Source organism: Nomia melanderi, chromosome 1 (assembly GCF_051020985.1).
Source record: "Nomia melanderi isolate GNS246 chromosome 1, iyNomMela1, whole genome shotgun sequence".
In the NCBI taxonomy this organism is placed as follows: domain Eukaryota; kingdom Metazoa; phylum Arthropoda; class Insecta; order Hymenoptera; family Halictidae; genus Nomia; species Nomia melanderi.
In genome coordinates, this window is record NC_134999.1 from 37,873,947 (window position 1) to 37,893,065 (window position 19,119).

The window sequence follows — 19,119 nt, forward strand, 5'->3', positions numbered from 1 at the left end:
AAATTAAAAGCGATGAGTAACGCGGCGAGAATTAATGGAGCCGGGGGAAATATCGAGGAGATCGCGTGAAACGGGGACCGCACGGAAAAAGAAAAATGGCGGTCGCGAGAGTCCATTGGCCGCGGGTTGTGTGAGTCAGCCGAATCTCCGGGAAACGATGGGCGCGTAACAAATTTTTCACGAAGGCGATGAAGATGAGAGAGAAAAAATAAAGGCGACCGATGTATCGGTCGAACGCTGCCGGATAAATATTCCCGAGGCTCCGACAACTGGCGCGGATGTCGCCCGGCAAGAAAAAAAACTATGTTGGGAGTGTGACTCAGTGGCGGCGGAGGAAAGTGGGAACAAAGGGGGACTTGTTTGTTCGCCGGTGGTAATTGCACGTTGCAATTGAAACGGTGTTTTCGCGACGGAGGACACCGCGCGCTGCACGGGAATTCTATTCGGGAGCGAACCTGTCCGAGAACTGGACGCTGCCGATAAAATTGAAGAGTTCAACGTCCTTCGGGTTATATTCGTTTTTCGCGGCTCGGTTTCCCGTAATCGCGGAAAAATGTTTGTAAATAAGATAACGCGCTCTAAAGAGAGCATAAAATATGTAGCACATCACGGAGAAGCGTAAACTTTAAAACGACCGATAACCGATAGATAACGCGCGAGTTTAATGGATTTGCAATGTTCCGGGGAGTTTATAAAATCCGTGGAAAAAAAAGAGGAAAGAAAATTGTTTATTCGACTGGGAACTTTCTAAAACTGTTTATAGAAGGAACGAGCGTCCGCGATTGCATAAAAATCCGCGGTTTAACGATTAACGCCGCTAGTAGTTGGCGCGCGCGCGCTTATTTCGGAGCGAAGCGTGTTACGCAACTATGGTCGTATAGCGTGCCCATTTTAAAACGCAAAATTTATATTCTCAACTCGGAGATACCACTCTTAAATTCGTAGACTAAGTACTTTCTAGATACGAGTTCCGCCGGCTAAACACACACACACACATCAATCCAAATTACCATATTCCGTTGCACCTAGAGAAACGATCTTTCCAGAAATCCAAAAGCAATACGCGCTCCATAACGGATAAGCATAAGTGTCCGAGAAGCCATAATTACGCACGATAAAAGAAATCCATGGAATTCGTGAAACCGGGTCTCCGTATCTCGCGCGCTGTTAATACGAGCAATTCGCCGGCGTCTCGATAGCGTATCGAAATTAACACGGGTCTCCGCTTTCTCCGAATTTCGTGTCGCGTTGCCAACGCGAGTGTCGCCGGTCGAATTCTTGAATTACATCGTAACATATATAGCAGCACCTTCTGGCGAGCGGATTTATAAGTTACGCGGGCTCCGACGCGCGCACTCGTACAACCACGACCAGCAATAGGGTTTTCGGTGGGGCTCCGACGCGCGTCTTTTCGATCCCTACCCGCCAGTGACTCACGTTTATATTCTTTTCTCTTTCTCTATATTCCCCTGTCGCCCCTCTGCCGGCGACGAAGAGGCTTTCCTTTTTGTTGCTCGTTCTCGCCACGGTTCCTCCGTTTCTTTCTTTCTTTCTTTCTTTCTTTCTTTCTTTCCTTCCTTCCTTCTTTCTTTCTTCTTTCTTTCTTTCTTGGCTGACACTTCGGGACACGCACGCACGATACGCGCGAGGAGGAGGCACGCAGAATTTATTACGGTGCGGTGGCCGGTCTTATTTTAAGATCCGACGAGAGGCAGCACCGGCAACACGCATATTCCCTCGGATACCCGTACGCGCGATGCTTGTGCACGAAACGAACGAACGAACGAACGAACGAACGCACGCACGCACGCACACGCGTGCCAACGGCGTGGGGTACTTACGGGAACGAGTCAATGGATATTATAGTCGACAGATGTACTATGGCTGCCTAAATTTGACGCGGGCTTTAGTGCCTCGACTTCGCCCGAAAATTCGACGCCATCACGGTACCGCCTTTGCCCTGGCATCTGCCGGTCAATTAGAAAAATCGGGTCGGGTCGGATCGCCGTCGGAACGGTACTGCCGCCGAAAACGATTTCTGTTATGACTGCTTGGGAAATTGAGATTTAAGGTTCTCGAGTTTAGAGATATATCCTACGGAATAGATTGTCTGCTAGATATTCGGTACTTTAAAATAGATGTAGAAGATATTGGAAGCTAGAGAGCAAAGTTCCATTTAGATTACCAGTGACGCGCGAATCATTTAGCGTTCCCCAGGTACAGTACGAAAATCTTGACTATCGCAAACATCTGACGCCAGAAGCGAACGCGATAATCGGTCCTCCGTTATTTCCAGAGGCTGCACGTGTTTCCTCTCGCGTCAATGGATATTTTCGAAAATACTCTCGTCGATAAACTGATGCAACTACGAATGATTCAGTTAATTTCTTCCTAAACGCTCCGACCGTTCCACGTCGAGGATAGACAAGATCAAATTCCACGAAACGGTCCGGACAACCACGCACCGAGACCCAATCTCTAATTGCAACGTCGTAATACGTCCAGAAATAAGTTCGAAAGAAATATATATGTATATGTATGTGTATATATATATATATATATATATATATATATATATATATATACACATATATACACATATATATTTTTTTTCAGCCGGCCTCTGGAGGGAGAGGACGGATTCCCATTGGCCGGGCAGGAATGAGAAACGCAAATGCCGGACGCATTAAGAGCGCGTGCCTTAATGCGCGTGTACGTGCCCGCGTAAGTGGTTCCGTACGGAGCGCGGCAGTAAAGGAAAACAAGCCACGATTTCATGACGCTGCCTCTCGGATATACGGCGTCATTTAACCCCTCTAACCCGCGTATACATCCTTCGACGTAGAGATCCATTAATGGGCCGCGCCTAAGGCTCGAGCGACGTTCGGATTAGAAAGACGATAAACCTGGCTCTTGTCCTAATTTTCTTGTCGTTCTTTCTTTTCCCTTTTCCCCCCTCTCACTCTCTCTCTCTCTCTCTCTTTCTCTCTCTCTCTCTCGCTTTCTTACTCTTTCTCGTTTACTCTTACTCTCCTTTAGACTCTGCCTCGTTCTAGCCGAAGAGAGTCAGTCCGTTTCTTTTCACCGAGCGAGTTCGCTCTCTTCCCACCCCGACGAAGCGACGCGACCGTTTGACGTACTGCCTACGGAGCGGAGATATACCGTTGCTGGAATTAATTAGAAATACGTTTTGATCCGGTAACGACGGCATTTTTCTTGCGAGCGGGATAACTGGAATGACGCGAACGAGCGAGCGAGCGAGTCTGCCGAGCGTAGGTTCGTTAAAGCGTCTGGGCCGGCTGCATTCAATGACGAATAACTAGCATTTCTTTTTTCCGGACGGTGGATCGAAGGCATTTAATGATTGTAAATTTTATGCGCGACCTTTGCTCGGCCGCCGCGGCTTCGCATTAAAAATAAATTAAGGAGCGAGATATCGGATACTGAGGCCTTTCTATTCCGGCCCCGTGAAACGTGTAATTACCGCTCGAAAAAGAGAACCGGTGTGTGCCCGGCGCGGAGTCATCGATTTTTGCGTCGATCCTATTCCACGCTGTTGTCCGGCGTAATTGACAATCGGGAATTTAATAACTGGAAACATTATCGGCACCGCCGCTTCGATTAGGCTGTCTCGTAGGAGTATTTAGCGTGGCGAGGCGTTAATCCGTTGGATAAAGGTTGCGAATTAATTTAGAACTTGATCGATGGGCTTCGCCTTTTACATATCACTCCGTGCACTACGTGTATTCTGTCGTAGACGGTGCATCGAAGGTTGACACACTTCGCGACAATTTAAATTTCAATTCGCGGAAACTATTATCGTTAACAGGATATTCACTTTAGCAGATTTCCTGCAGCATCTGCTAGCCTCGCTAAATAAAAATGATTACTTCTACGATCGAATTACTCATTCGCACCTTTCAATTGTGCACGGCGAAGTGACTAGAGTTCATCTGAAGGTAGAAAACAACACTCGATGGCTTGGCAAAGGATCCTACCGAGCGAGAGACGTAATTCGAGAAGGTAGAGAGAAAAAGCGAATAAATTGAGTTGGCCAGTTCGAAGCCGATTGTAATAAGTAACAAGGCGTTTTTCAGCCGGACGACAGATGGCACTCGTCGGGTAACGTTTGAAGCATGGGCATTACGCGTTACATTCGACGGTTAAGAGAGGCGGGGGACCGTGCGGTCGTAAGTTTCCATCGGATCCTCATTCGCCGACTGGCGAGAATCATTACTCCGCTGACCATTATACGACTCGGTGTTTTTTTTTTTCGTTCTCTCTCTCCTGTCTCCTCTTTTCTTTTTTCTTTTTCTTTATTCCATCGCGCGTAGTACGTGGGCGTGCTGGCCGTGACGCGGGTAATCGTAAACAGCCGTGACGTTACGAGGCGGAAGGAGCTGATTCCGATTGGGCAAGCCGCTTATCTGTGCCGCGATACCCAGAACTATATAAAACTAACAGCATTTCGGCGTATTGAGCGATACCAGCCTCCGCAATTTGATTACCCTTATCGGCGCAAATCGTCATCGATGTGTACGCGATACCATCTTCCGCTGGTCTGAATAAAATTTCCATTTGCGGCGGGCCCGCTTTAAACCACATCCCGTGGAACCTCCTGATAAGCGACTCATTGAAAAGCACGAGCGTTGTATTGTTCATTGAAGACGCGTGATACCGATCCGTCGACGATCCCGAGCGTATTTTTGTGGTTTTTGTCGGTAGATGTTTTCATAAAGCAGAAACGGGGACTGGTTTCGGTGAGAAAACGTGAAACGAAATCAGCCTTCCAACGGTTCAATCGAAAGATCAGACATTCCAGAAAGCTAACAAAGAAAGTCCATTAAGATCGAACCGATGCTCCAAATATTTCCCTACAGGCTGTGATTTATTCCCGCTTTAAGAGACACGGCGAATCCCGAAAAACGTGAAATTTAGCATTCTCGACGGTGTTTTGGAAAGCAATTATATCTCTCTCTCGGAACCAACTCCAGCCTCCGGATGAAAGAAACAGCGAAACAGTCGTTTATTAAAAACATCAGCGTTCCCCGACTTAACGAGCGTATTTCCACGTCGATATTACGAGCGAACATGCGATCAGCTTTACATTGATAGTCCATCGATCAATCCTTGAACCCAATAATCCTAAATAACCGTCTTAAATCACGGATGCCGCTCCTCGGTCCGAAAGAAACCCGCGCTTCCAGCTTCTCAGCGCGTAAAGTTCACGTCCGCTCGTAAATAATCACGGGGATTTCGAAATGATTTAAATTTCGGCTTGTATTATGGTCGAACGTGCTCGGGGTGGGTCGCGTAGAAAATAGAAGCCCACCGCCTCCCCGCTGCCCCCGTGCAGCCCTCTTTCGGCGTGAAGGTTCTCGTTACACAGCCACGCTTCGGATCACGCATAGCCGGAAACAAACGAGATCGAGCGTCGTCCCGTATATTTCCAGCGATCCCCGTGCGTCTTCCCTCTCGCTCTCTCTTTCGCGTCCTTTCCCCGACTAGCATCGCACGCGCGAAGATCGAGAGTCGTGGCGGCGCGCATCGCTCGGTAAATTTAAATGCGACCGGTCACGCGACGAGTAGCGCGCGAGTACCGCGCGGGTACGTGATGGTAACGGGCCACGCACACGCACGTGGCCATCGCGTCCTCTCTTTCTCCCGTGCTCGCACACCGCCGCGTACGCCTTTAAATATAGAATATGGAGCACCTTTTGCCCGCCACAAGGCGGACCCGATGGATTTGTGGTATTGTGCAAGCATCATTTTCTATTCCCTGCACTCAGCACGTGCCGCATGGCTTACGAGCTGTTTTCCGCTTTACGAGCCGTACACCTTTTTCCTTTTTCCTCCGGTAATTGCCTGTTGTAAAAAGTTCTTTCTGACGAGCGACCGTCGAGCGGACGAATTCATCGGAATTGCTGAATATCGCGAGAGTATTCCTGGGCTACCAGGAAAGTGGTAGAATCTCGTGAATAACGATACTCGATTAGTTCGATGATTAAGCGTTTGCGCGTTCTTTGAAGCAAATGATTGATTTCCTTGGGAATCGGGAATAATACTAGTTACTCCGATAGATAAGCGTTTCTGTTATTTTAAGGAAAACTTTGATTCTCCAGGAACATAGGGAAGAACGTTTCATTGCAACGCCTTTCTCGAGAGGTTCTGTCAATTTGTTCTGTTATCCTTTGGGATAGTTATACAATAAGCTGCTGAAAGTCTGATTGGGGGGAATTAAAGCAATGTTTCGTGCTCGCGATCTGGGCGAAATTTTATTCGGACAACCGTGCACGTCGTGGAGTGGTTTGCAATGATTTGTGATCGTCGTTTGACAGGAAATTTAACAGTTGCCAGATACTTTTCCTCCTTCCCTCTGCCACTCTCTTCAAGAGTGTAATTTCCTTCTGGGAGTTCGGTTACTCGATGATTCGACAGAAAAATCGCAACTTCGTGAATAGTCCGCGTGTCAGACACTCGAAGATCTTCGAATGAAGAGAAGCATGTTATCTTTCCAACTTTTTCCCGACGAGTGACCGTAGCGAACGGTGATACACGGTATAAAGAGGCTGATGTGCTCTTTCAACATAGGCGACAGTCCTCGAGACGCTCGAGCACAGCAGACCCTCTATGTTTTCGGTGATACCTCGGCGGTATGGAGAAACTGGAGCCCCGAATGACAGCTGTATCCTGTCCGGATTCATCCGAGTGTATTTATACTTTTGTAAATGGGATAGAAGAGGAATAGGACCCATTAGAGCAACGGCTTTGAGCTCGGGCACTTGTCACAGCGAGAGACACTGCATCGGAACAATCTGGTATCCTTCAAAATTTCTCGCATTGAGCCTTCCGCGCGTATCCGCCGAGAAGCATTCAATCAGCATGCAAACTGATTAAATCAGAATCTCTGTTTTTAAAACGAATTTATTCGCGGCAATCGAATCAGCGTACATCTACACCGGAAATTGAAGACAGCTCGATCGTTCAACGACCGTCCCGTCGTACCTAAAAATAATTGGCACCGTCAAAAACGATGCAACTCAGGTGGAAACTCTGTAATATCTACCCGATCGTCTCATCGATACATCAACCGGCAAGCGACCATCAATCGCGAGCAACCAATCGCAACAATTATCTCCTCGTTTGTTACCCGTGACGAACGCGTCCTCCGGCAAGAAGGAATAGACCAGGAAAAGGGGGAATAAAGGGAAGAAACTCGATCGAAACGCGTGCAATTCCGTGTCGGTCGTCCATGCCGGGAATAGAGCACAAGGTATGCGAAGTTACGGTAACTCGAATGAAACTCCGCGCGTAGATTAATTCCTGCCGAGTGGTCATCACGGTGCCGAGCCATTAATGCAGTTATCTCGAGGACCGTGACAGTCTCTGAAAGGCGTGCCTCGGATGCAAGGAATATTACGGTGGAACAGGCTTAACGAGTTCCCTTAACAGTTTATCGGCGGACAGGCCGCTGCTTAGCCTACGATCGGTCAGCCGATCGCTCGGCCGGATTCGTCGATCGAACGGGAGAGAGGGAACGAGACCAATCGAGCCGGGACTATCCGCGATATAAATTGCGCGGATCCCTTAGGCGCGACAGCTCAACGATCGAAAACCAAAACGAGAGGAAATTCCGCGAACAGCAAAAACAAACCGAGGAGGGGGAGGAAAAAAGAAAGGAGAACCGGGTTGGGAGACGAGAATAAGTTACAAATAACAGTCAATTAAGCGTGTCGCGAGCGGACGACTCATCGGTTTCCGGGGAAACGATCGGGCCGTATCGCGTGCGCGCTTCCACCGAGGCGCGTCCAGGAATTTTCATTGAGCCGGGAAACCGGGTGCACCTCCGCCGCGCGACGATGATAAACGACCAACGGAGGTGGTGCTGCTCCGCGCCGTGACCCGGCTTTACGACCCGCGATAAATATTTAAAGCGTCTCGCGGGGAGGACGCGACGCGTCTCGTTATCGCGTTCACGGAATCGCACGCACCGGCTATATTAGCCGCGAGGAAACGAGCCTCTCGCGCGCGCGGACCCGCCGGCGACGGCCCACGCGTCGCGCGTTCGAAATAATAAGACGCCGGCCGACGAACGGCGAGCGACGACAGCGTTATTTCGATGTCCGTAAAGCAATATCGCCGCCGCGTAAATTACAATGAGCGGGCAATGTGGCGCGCCACGGGGTCGGAGCGAGGGACTTCGCGTTAAAATAGAACCTGGAACACGCGGCGAACGGCGCCTACGATTCCTACGGGGCACCCGGCCGGCGATCGGGAGGGGCGACTTTGCTCGACGTTCCTCCGTTGGGAAATTCGAGAGAATTCTCCGAATAATATCAACGAATTGTGCAATAGTAGTTAACACGGCGATACTCGAACGCGTGGGAACAACAGTTTAACGGAAGCGTGTTGTTCGGTATGGAACGTTCCGAACGGCGTCGCGCGATTATCTCGATGCGAGTCTGTTCCGAGAAGCAATCTTTTGTATGAACGTAACGTTGATATCATCTGGAGGCTTTAATGGAGGGACACGAATATTCACGGAGGAAAAGAAAGCGGCTGTCGGTTCGATGAAATAAATCTTCTGGGATTTACCACACCCCGCGTGAGTAACGTTCATTAACTTGATAATCCTTTTTGCTTCGACTTCCAGGTACCGGCGCGGCGTAATCAACGCGCGACGAGTTACGGGAAACAGAAGTTACTCCGTGCCGCCGAAGATCCGCGTTTCCACCGCAGACATCGGCCACCCCCATGCCGTCAAATATTGATCAACGAACGGGGGAGAGAGAGGACTGTGTGCTCAGGGATTAAGTTCGCGGACCAAAATGGCTGCGACCCCGGTCAACTGGTCTCGCGGTCGCGGGAATAAAACGGAAACTCGCGCGACCGGCGAGGTAAGTGCACGGTTGATACGTTCCGCTCGGAATTCCGGATTTTTCTCGCGAATTTCGTGCCGGACCTGACAGGCTATTGCTCGCGGAGCCAATTTATTACCGATCCGGGACAGGCCGAAATTTATTATTGGCCGGCCGGGAGGGAGGCGGACGACGGGTAGAGCACGGGGATCGTATTTCGGCAAATATCGTTGCGGACGTAGTCGATAACTCAGTGATTCGTCATCGACTCCCGGCCGATAGTCAAATGAACGGGGGGAGCTGTCGTAAATCGTTGCACCGGTGCACTAACGCATAAATCAAAGCGTGCACGGCTGTCAGGTGTTCCAGGCAGACTCGTTATCGTTGCGTCACGCGTTTGATATCGAACACGCGAAAATATCGACTGGTTTCGCAACCGTCCACTTCTTTCCCTCCTTTTTCCGAGGGAACTTTATTTCAGCTAATCTAGAGCCGAGGTGAAAAATTTCGATCGGATACTAACGCCGATTTATTTCTGTCTTTGGGAACTGATCCGGTGTTGGTATGTTAATACCTGCGATTTGTTATGCGTCCTAATACCTCCGTGATAAATTTCTTAATGATAAGAGTCCGTATACTTTAGCTTCCGAAGCTCTCGTATCGATAACTTTCATCGCTGGAAACTTCAAACGTTGACCCTTTACGGACGAATGTCGACATCAGATGTTTATATTTGTAAGTCGTAGATGAATGATTTAATTACTCGAACGGCAAGGGATCAGTGCCCAGTTTCCTTTCTAATACTTAAGCAATCGATATATAATTTAACTTCATCTACCGAAGCTTTCGTATATTTCAAAGTATCCTCGTCCGCTAAGGGTTAAACTTTAATCCCGATTCATTGTCCGCTTCAATTAATTTCGGACGAACAAGTAAGTTCAACGTTAAGAACGATAGTATCGATAATTTGCATTCTTGCGAACAAGTGACGCAGGTCCGATATCCGAGGGAAAAGCTCCGCGCAGGGTGCAGCTCTGACGTTCGTCCCACGCGTTAATCCCCGGCAATTGTGCACGGTGCAATTTCATGTTTTCCCCGGGCGTTTAATGCGGCGACGAGTGCCGCGAACGGAGTAATAATAACGTGACGACGGCGATGGCGGCGGCGGCGGCGTCTACGGGCATTAAACAAACGGTTCCGAGCGTCACCGGGACGCCGGTGAAAGTACAATAGCGAGGGATATTAATGAGCACAAAAGGCTCCACCTTCGTGGCGACGCAATGCACGGTTTTTATTACGTCGTCGCCCGCGTGACTTATATTTAAACGACGCGCGGCACCGATAGCCCAGGCGTTCGTCTACATGGCGTCGTGACGCAAGCAACGCCGCGGACCGAACGGGTAGGGATAGGACGACGATTCTCGTGTCCGGCGTTATTAGCTCGAGTACCGCGGCCTGACACTTAAAATCAATTAGCGGTGCGCGTCAATTAGAAAGTCGGTCGCCTCTTCCACTGTCTCGATTTCTTTCCAGACTCGTCCCGACACAATCGTTCCCCTAACGTTCCTGCTATCGTCCGTTGGAATTAGTTGTCAACCGACTGCTGGGAATTCGCGTTGTCATTCCAGCGACAATGGATACTTTCCTGTTACTGTTCTCCGGGATATTAATCTCGAGTATTGTTCGGTAGCGCGGATCGTTAACGAGACGTACATTTTGGTAATCAACCTCTGTTAACAATGAATTTCATTTTAATCGCTTCGGAAGCACTGTTTCTTTTGAAATTCAGATGTAATACAAATTACTATGGTATATTTCCAAGTGTCACTTTATTCGGCTTAGAATTTAGAAATCTCGAAAGTTTAACCCTTTGCACTCGAGAGGCTTTCAGGCATTTGATTTGACCCATGGAAATAAAATTTAGAATTCAATATTAAATTTTTATATAATGCATCGACACATGGAACATCGAAATAAAATGGTTCTACTTAATTTATGCAAGGTATTTCTTTATGTTAGTTGTGAAACGTATCATTGATGTTTCATCGGAAAATGATGAATATTTGTCGAGAAAAATATTCTCGAGTGCAAAGGGTTAAGAGTCAACGTAGGTATGTTATGCAACAGTGACCAGACGAACCCCCATCTATCGATCCCTTAACCCCGGCCGAACGTGTTTCGTCTATTACGAGAGGTCGATTTATAGAACGTGGTCTCCCCGGATGGCCGATGGTTGAGGGGGTCGATCAAGGGGGAACACGAGGAAACGGGTTTCTCGGGGAGACAGGTGGACGCGGTTGACGACATTGCGACGACACGTCGAAGTGATCGATAGTCCTTTGACTGCGGATGAGTCTCCCGTTGGCCGGCGGAGGACTTCGTTATTATGCAAATCGAAACGGAAGTCCTTTCTCGATTCTTCCACCCGTCGCGAACCCCGTAATTGCCATCTTCCGCCGAATTTTATATTCGCGACGGCTGCATTACGTGCACGAACGAAATTAAGGGCGGACTGATGCCTTCTGGGTGGTACAATTGTCGTACTCTCAAATTTCACGATTACGAACCTCTTCCTTTACGTCGGGGATACAGGTTCGAATTTAAAACGATCGGCAGATCTTTCTCGTCGATCGAATTTGCTCTATTTTAAGGGATACTATTGCAACCGGAGTAGATAATATTTCAAGAGAATTTAAGAGGATACGGTGAACAAATATTTTGGAACAATCGAATTCCGTGCACGGCGAGCCAGTAAAAATGTTTCGCGCGAAAGGCGCACACTCGATTTCACCTGTTTCGAAATTGAAAATTGGCATCGACATTCCGATAGAGAGGATCATATTTCCAATATTTCGACAATAGTTCAATTACGAGGGACGGGGATTTTCGCAACGGCGTTGCGGTAGACGGGCCCGCAATTTTTTGAAAGCCGCTTATTCGATTTCTCTTCTAATCACTTTCTCGTTGTATTAGAATTTTAGCGTAAATTAATTGGCTGCGTCCTTATAAAACAATTCGACTCCTTTCCATCGATTCAAACTAGAGCTACCGAGCAATTCCAACGATCTATTTCTAATTTCTCAAAATTCGAAGTCTCGCGATTGATCTCGCGATTGATCTTTCGATCAAAAGTTCTCTCAAAATCTTCACAATCTCAATAATGAAACAGACATTTCTACAATCATCCTTTCAAGCCCGATAGCTCCAGTATCGATACCTAATCGTTCCTCCAATCTAAACGATCTTGTTCAAAAGACTTCTCTCCGAATTCCTAAATATAACCGACACGACCGTACGAACGGTCGACGAGCGGTATCTCGAAAATCTCGAAATGCAAACGGATAATGCAGTTAATGAGTATGCACTGACCTTGAGGAGCCTCCGGAAGTAAGGGCTGCACGCAGAGAGGACGACCTTGTGCGCGGTGAAACTGCTACTGTCGCATGCCAGTGTAACATCGACGAAATCCTCCTCGTCCCTCAGATGGCGGAATGAGCTGAGGATGCTCGAGTGGAAGTCGTTCCACCTGAGTGAGTACTGTTGCTCGCCGCTCGACGAGGACGAAGAGGCCGCCATGGCGTCCGTCCCCTCGGGACCCACGGCCGAGGGCACCAGAGGTGCTATCGTGCTCACTCTGGCACCCCACGAGGACACCTTCACTTCACCCTCTCGTCACCTTCACGCGCCCCTCTTATCCTTATCAACCCCCGTGGCCGTATCAGCTCTCTCAGCCTGGACTCGTTGTCCACGGGCGATTAGCGGATCGCTCGACCGAATGAACAATACTCCTGGATCAATGATTTCTTCCTAAACAAGGCAGCAGCGCGTCGATTCGCCCGATGTTCCCCGCTCTTCTTTCGGTGAGTCGACCTTGACCTGGTAAAAATGCACTTCTCGCGAACAATCGTATCCCTCGATAAAAATTCTTTGGTAGTTGGTTGTGTCGTTCCCTCGCGTGGTTTGCCGCCGGCGTGTGTGTCAGTGGATAGCGCTGCTAGTAGTGTCGTCCACTTGTCCCTTTCTTTCTCTTGGTCCTCTGGTGTGTTCGGTGGAAGGTTCGTTCATAGAACGGACGCGGAGTTGAACGATCTCGGTGGCTGTCAGGTGTAAGGGAGCCTCGGGCCCGACGTGGATCTCATAATAACGACATCGCGATAGCGACGAGAGGACGTTGTCCGCCGCTGTCGGGGTACGGTGAGACAATGAGCCCGCGATCGGTTCTGAAAACAATACGGCGGCTATTGTGAGCACGGCTACCCGGCACGTGACGGCCTATCGGACATTTTTGAATACCGATCGATAAACAACCGGGAGAGATTTGCGTTATTAATTCAATCTCGCTTCGCGGACTCGTCGCGCGCTCTCGGTCTACCTTGTCCCGAGATTTCGATCCTAGAAATAATTCGAACGAGAGCAACATTCGACTACGGTAAAAGTCACGCACCACGGTAAAACACGAGTAAACTTATGCAATCCGCTGCATCTACGAACTCGACGATATCGACACAAATTACCGCATAATTAACTCCTTTTTCCTGCATTACACCTTTTTCATGCCGATTTCTATAACGTCATCGGTCAGCCGAGTTTCTTGCGGCGGTCACGTAACCCTGATCTCTCGCGTCCAGAAAACGAAACATTCTTACAATTCGTAATTAGCCTTCTTATCTGGGTTCCGGGAAACAATGGATAAAAAGAGATTACGCTTCTTTTATTTGCCCGACGAGCCGGTCGATATAAATAATTCAAGAGTGCAGAAACGATAAAGGCCTGTTCCGCGGCGATTCGATAGCGATAAACCGACTCACCCGATGCGAAGACGATTGAACGGCCCCCGGACGTTTCTTCCTCCTGCTGTGCTCCCCTTTGTCCGTCCTCGTGTCACCGGCCACGTATCACTTTCCCCCGTTAAACGGAGTCCTTGCACCCTCTGCCCTGCCACTGCTCGACAGACGCGTCATTCCGACATCCGTCGACGATAGTCGCGGCGGCAGGCCCGTCGACGGTTCCCCGGCTGGACACTCGACGGCGGCTCGGCTGATTTTCGTGGTGCGCGCGTGTCCTTGCTTATCATGCCCCCTCTCGCGTTCCACCGTCACCCTTCCCGCGGTTCCCTCCTCCGCCACCTCCGCCTCCTAGCTGTTCCCTTCGCCTCCTTTATCCTCGGACCTCTCCCTTCCTATCTCCTGCTCGGCCGCCTTGATCTCTCTCCTCTCCTGCGAACCGGGTGAAAGAAAAACGCCAGGTTAACACACGGCCGCTGATTCTCGGGCGCGAGCGCGAGCGCGAACGCGAACGCGCGCACGCTCGAGCTACTCGTCGCGCGGTCTACGATAATGGACGAGATTATAAATGAAACGAGTAACGGCCGAGAGCATTCCGACTGTTGCGCGGCTGTTGCTCGTTTATTTATATCGCCGCGGTGAACGCGCGGTGCCGCGCGTTTGCCTCCATTAACGATCGCAGCCAGTCCTTGGTCCGCGGTGCCGAGCCGTCCGAGAAATTCGAGGAGCGGAGACACGGATTCCCGCCGCACGGAAATTCCCGGCGCGGTGTTATTCGGATTCGCACCGGCCATCGGTGAATCGAACGCTGCCGCTGCCAACGTTGCGTGGATCTTGCGTGAATCGGAACGGATATCTCGTTGAGCGGTGTGGACTTGTAGGCTGTGCGGTCGAGAGTTTACCCTTTGCACTCGAAGGGCGCCTTACAGTCGCCACCTGATTCGACGCGGTAAACTTTCAAACTTTCAAGTCAATATTAAACCTTCTGTAATGTATCGACACATGAAACATCGAAGTAAAATAGTTCTGTCTCTTAATCTATATCGGATAATCAACTGTGTTAGTTGCGAAAAATATCGTTCATATTTAGTCAGAAAGTAATGAATAGTTTTCATGGAGAATATCGTCGAGTGCAAAGGGTTAACCCCGAACAGCAGGAAACGAGCACGCAGATGATTCAGCGTCATCTGCTGAAAGTTTCATATATTTCGAAGAATCTTCGTCCGTAGAGGGTTAACGCGTTGTGATCAGGGGCGATTCGTAGCCATCGTTTGATTTGTAGAGTAGAATTGTAGAGTTTCGTGTGTAGTGAGCATTGTGTAATCCATCGGGACGTGGAATATTGAAATGAAATAGCTTTGTTTAATTTATGTGGGAATTACGGTCAAGTTGAGTCACGTTGAATGTTTCTAGTGAAAAACTTTCGAGTGCAGAGCATTAACACGTCGAATATCGCGAGGATCTGCAATCTGTTGTGTATCGTTTATTCTTTTACGACGAAGATAGGTGGAATCAATTGTTAATTATTTGGTATCACAGTTCTCACGTTATAGTATTATCTAGTTACCTGCGTTATTAACGATTTTTATTATGATCGTTATCGAGCGAAACACCTGGTATCCGCAACTACTGTGCCAGTCGACGCGTTAGCAATCTATTGTAGTTTTTGAATTTGTTTGTCGGATCAATTTGTAGTGAATTGGGGGAACGAGAACGATTAGTCGAAACAGGTATACTGATTATTTTAGGATTGTTTCTGTGAAGAAAAAAATAGTATAAGAGGATCGAAGTAATAGAGATACGAAGACCGAATACCAGGCTGTTAGACGATAAGGCTATCGGTGTTGTTTACGATTCCGGTGAATTTACTTTGCACCATTCTCGGCAAATATTAGAAAACGAGATATCGAACACGGCACACGGCCGACCGTAATTACTTTTCCAGTTTCAATTACAAGTATGTTCCGATTCCGTGGGAGGTCTGGCTGCGTCTCGGCTCCGTGAACAGCCTTGAAACACCTTCGAATATTTTGCGTTGGGTGTTGCCTTTAAATTACGCTATGTTCAAGTTGCCAGGGAGCACGCGAACGTTACACGATTACAAAGAACGTGCATCGCGAACGTGAGCTGGAATCCTACGGAACCGATCGAAACGCGTCGATTTTGAAATTAGACGAGAAAGAACCATTGAAAAAAATCGAACGGTCAATTCGAATTTAAATCTGAAACGTGAAAGTGGTAATTCTTGATTTCAAAACGAGAATAAATCGCGCGAGAAACGTCGGTTATATTTCAAATGATGAAATTCCCGTAGCTAGAGTGCGGTAATATGTCGCCGCGTCTACCGTTTTTAGCATCGAAAAATGTAAGTATCACCACTCGCGGGAACGCGAAGCGCGCAAACATTCGCGCGAGCGCGGTAATTTTGCGCCAAAGTGCAGTTCCAAGAACAATAAACTGGCATACAATTGAAGTATCGAAGTAACACTGTACGCGGCCGGAATCGAGAAACACATACGCCTCCGAGCACTTGCACATTATGAAACTGACATAATGACCAGAGGAGGATTTCGCAAGCGGATACCTAGAAAGCGTTACGAGGCGTAGAGAGCGAGCACGCGTTATCTCAGTTTCGATACTGAAATTAAATACTCATTTTCCCGTTTATGGGCTGACGAGCCTCCCACGAAGAGTCGACGAAATCAGCTGATCACAGTACAGGCTGCCGCAAAATTTCGAGCGTAACCCTATTATCATCGTTATCGTCGTAATTTCCCGAGGAAAATATAACATCGCGTTCGCATTCTTCTTCAATAAATTCTACAACGAGGTGTGCATCGATTTTCAAAGAATTCTACCTTAAATTTTTCCACCGCGAAACGCACGATATTCTCCCGAGTAATTTTCACGAGCCAATGAATTTTGGAACGCCCCGTATCTTTTAATCAGATATCCCGAGCCGCGTGTCGCTTTCCACGTGTGCTTATATTCCATTATGCCGTATGAATGAACCCCGTGTCCCTGAATATATTTTGAACGATCGATCGACGAGTTCACGCTCGAAAGCTGCCCGAGAGCGGGCCAGCACGCGCCGCGGCGTCGCGAGTAAAATTGAAGCGGACCGATGAAGATCTACGCGGATGTTCGATCGAACCGTTAATTGCCAGTCCCGGAGCAAACGTTTCGCGATACGGAGCACGCGCGCACAAAGGCGACTTATTCGACGTAAAAACACGTCGATCTGCATACGTCCGCCGCGCCGGCAGTGATTTATGGAGCCGCGCGCGGAGATCGACGGGAGCGAGTCGGCTGAAATCCGACATCATTAGCGATCGTTGCTTTGTGCCCCCGGCATGAATAACTTCGATCTTTTTATTGATGCTTAGCGGTTATCCCCCCGCCGCCGCGGTTGCTCGCTTTAATTAGGGAAAAAAATCGATCGGCCTGGACGGCGATGGTGTGCTCCCTCGCGCTAGATCGCCGAAGTATCCACCCTAATTATTAGACCGCGGAATTTTATGCACGATTATTTCGGACTCGTTGCACTAAAGAGTTCAGCGAATTTTTTACGAGTCCCGTGTCGTTTTCGTAACCCAATTAATGTCCGCCGAAAAAGAGTATAACTTCTTTTATTCGATTCGGCCGACCGCCAGTCGGTGAGAAGCCGAATTTGCATAAACATCCGCAGCCGACTAATTATTCGATCAATTTTAGTTCGGGATAAATTATATTTCCAGGAATGTGGTACTCTTTGGCTATTTTCTGTTTGCGCTTTTTTTGAGGGTCCTTTCGCAGCTGGGGACGTTCACGCGGACGCCATTTTGGTATCGGGTTTCGAGGGTTGTTCGAGACCGATCGGCGGATTAAAATTAAAACACTTTTCCTGCCTCTCTTAATTCACGTCTGTGTGTTACTCTTCCTTATCCGCTATTATCGTTTCACATTTTACGGAATATTTGCCTCGAGTTCAGGTTAGGTTTAATGGGAGCTTGATGACTGCGCCTCGCCTTGTACATACTCCTATTTGCATGCTAATTATACCGTTCGTATTTGCATCTTTATGTGTTGCAATTTTACGTAAGAAAGAGGTTTAAACGACTAACAAATCTTGAACGAGGAAAACGGTTTGCCAGTTTACAATTGTCCGGATGTGAATATGAATATTTATGAAATCAATGATTCGGGAACGGCTCAATCGTCTAGACCCGAATATCGCAACCGTTACGATAACGTATTCGCCGCGAGATGACAACGAATCGGAAAGAGTACAATTTCAATTTGAAAAGTTCCAAGACTGGATGCAACGCTGTTGCGACAGCCGGTATATCGCCCCACTTTTGCCCCGCTTCAATTGAACGCCTAATGCAATTCCTGTTCCTTTCAATCTGCGTGTTTGCTCGGGTGTCGCGCGGGAGACACGGTGCCACGGTAAATCAAAAGATGCAACAGCAGCAACAGCAGCAGCAGCAGCAGCAGTAGCAGCAACGTTTAAATATGCGAGAGAAGAAAACAAACGAAGAAGAGAAAAAAAAAGCCCCCGGGGAAAAAGATTTCGCCGCGGCGAATCAGGGACGCCGCCGCGCAACTTCCTCGAATCGACGATCGTTTTATATTCCGCGGAGCAATCGTAAACCTCATTGCAGTGCGGCGCAACGCGTTGTAATCGCGAATCAACAACGCCTATCGCATTACTCCGGTCTCGCGCGGTACTGTTCAATGGTTTATTGCGTTTCTCTGGCCGCGTTTACACCGGCTCTGCTCCACCCCCTTCCCCCTCCACCCTGGCACCTCATTGTTTTCGTAGACGAAGCATTTCCAACGTTTCCATCTCTCGGAAAAATTCGAATCCATTCGCCTGACAGATCGCAACGTCGATCGGTTGGAATAGACGAGACACGATGTCTACTGTAGAATCGATGTTAATTATTATTATATTATAATACGGTGACTCGATAATCCCTGTTCATTCGAATAATCTAAACGTATAAATTGGAACGATTTCCTTCATGGTAAATCGGAAACGAGGAATCCGAGTATCGGAAACCACGCGACGACTATCGGGGCATTTTCGCACGTTCTTACAAATTACAATTTTTCAAGCCGCCGCTGAGCGGGTCGGCGTAACGCTCAGAGGGGACCGCCGATAATTAATAAGTAATGATTTTATTTGCGCGTTCCCGGCGCACGCGGTTCAGCGTGCACGGTTTAATTAAAACGAAGCCACGGTGTGCCGGTTAATTAAGTCCATTTCCAAGATTATACGAAAATACTCAGTTACTCTTTGCTGGAATGTATGCAAATGCAAAATCGATTCGAAAGGTGTTCAACAACACCGCTGGAATAATTTGCATACGCATTAAATTTCGCGCGACGCGTTATAATCGCTAGTCAACAACGCCTATCGCGTTACTCCAGCCCCGGTGAGTATTTTGCAATGGTTTATTGCGTTTCCTGAACCACACCGCGAGCGAGCGCCG

General features: G+C 48.4%; 1 protein-coding gene across 13 annotated transcripts in view; it reads right to left on the minus strand.

Moving 5' to 3' along the window:
* The window catches only part of LOC116424925 (protein abrupt), an 80,700-nt gene that overhangs the window by 46,636 nt on the left and 14,945 nt on the right, over positions 1-19,119 (minus strand). For all 13 annotated transcript variants that reach the window (XR_013000086.1, XR_013000083.1, XM_076373908.1 and 10 more), the window contains exons 2-3: positions 13,667-14,074; positions 12,228-13,078 (exon numbers count right to left, since the gene is read on the minus strand). Coding sequence is in view for 11 of the 13 variants with exons in the window: in XM_076373908.1 (XP_076230023.1) it covers positions 12,228-12,434 (207 nt within the window). In the remaining 2 variants the exon portion in view is untranslated. The remainder of the gene's footprint in view (positions 1-12,227; positions 13,079-13,666; positions 14,075-19,119) is intronic.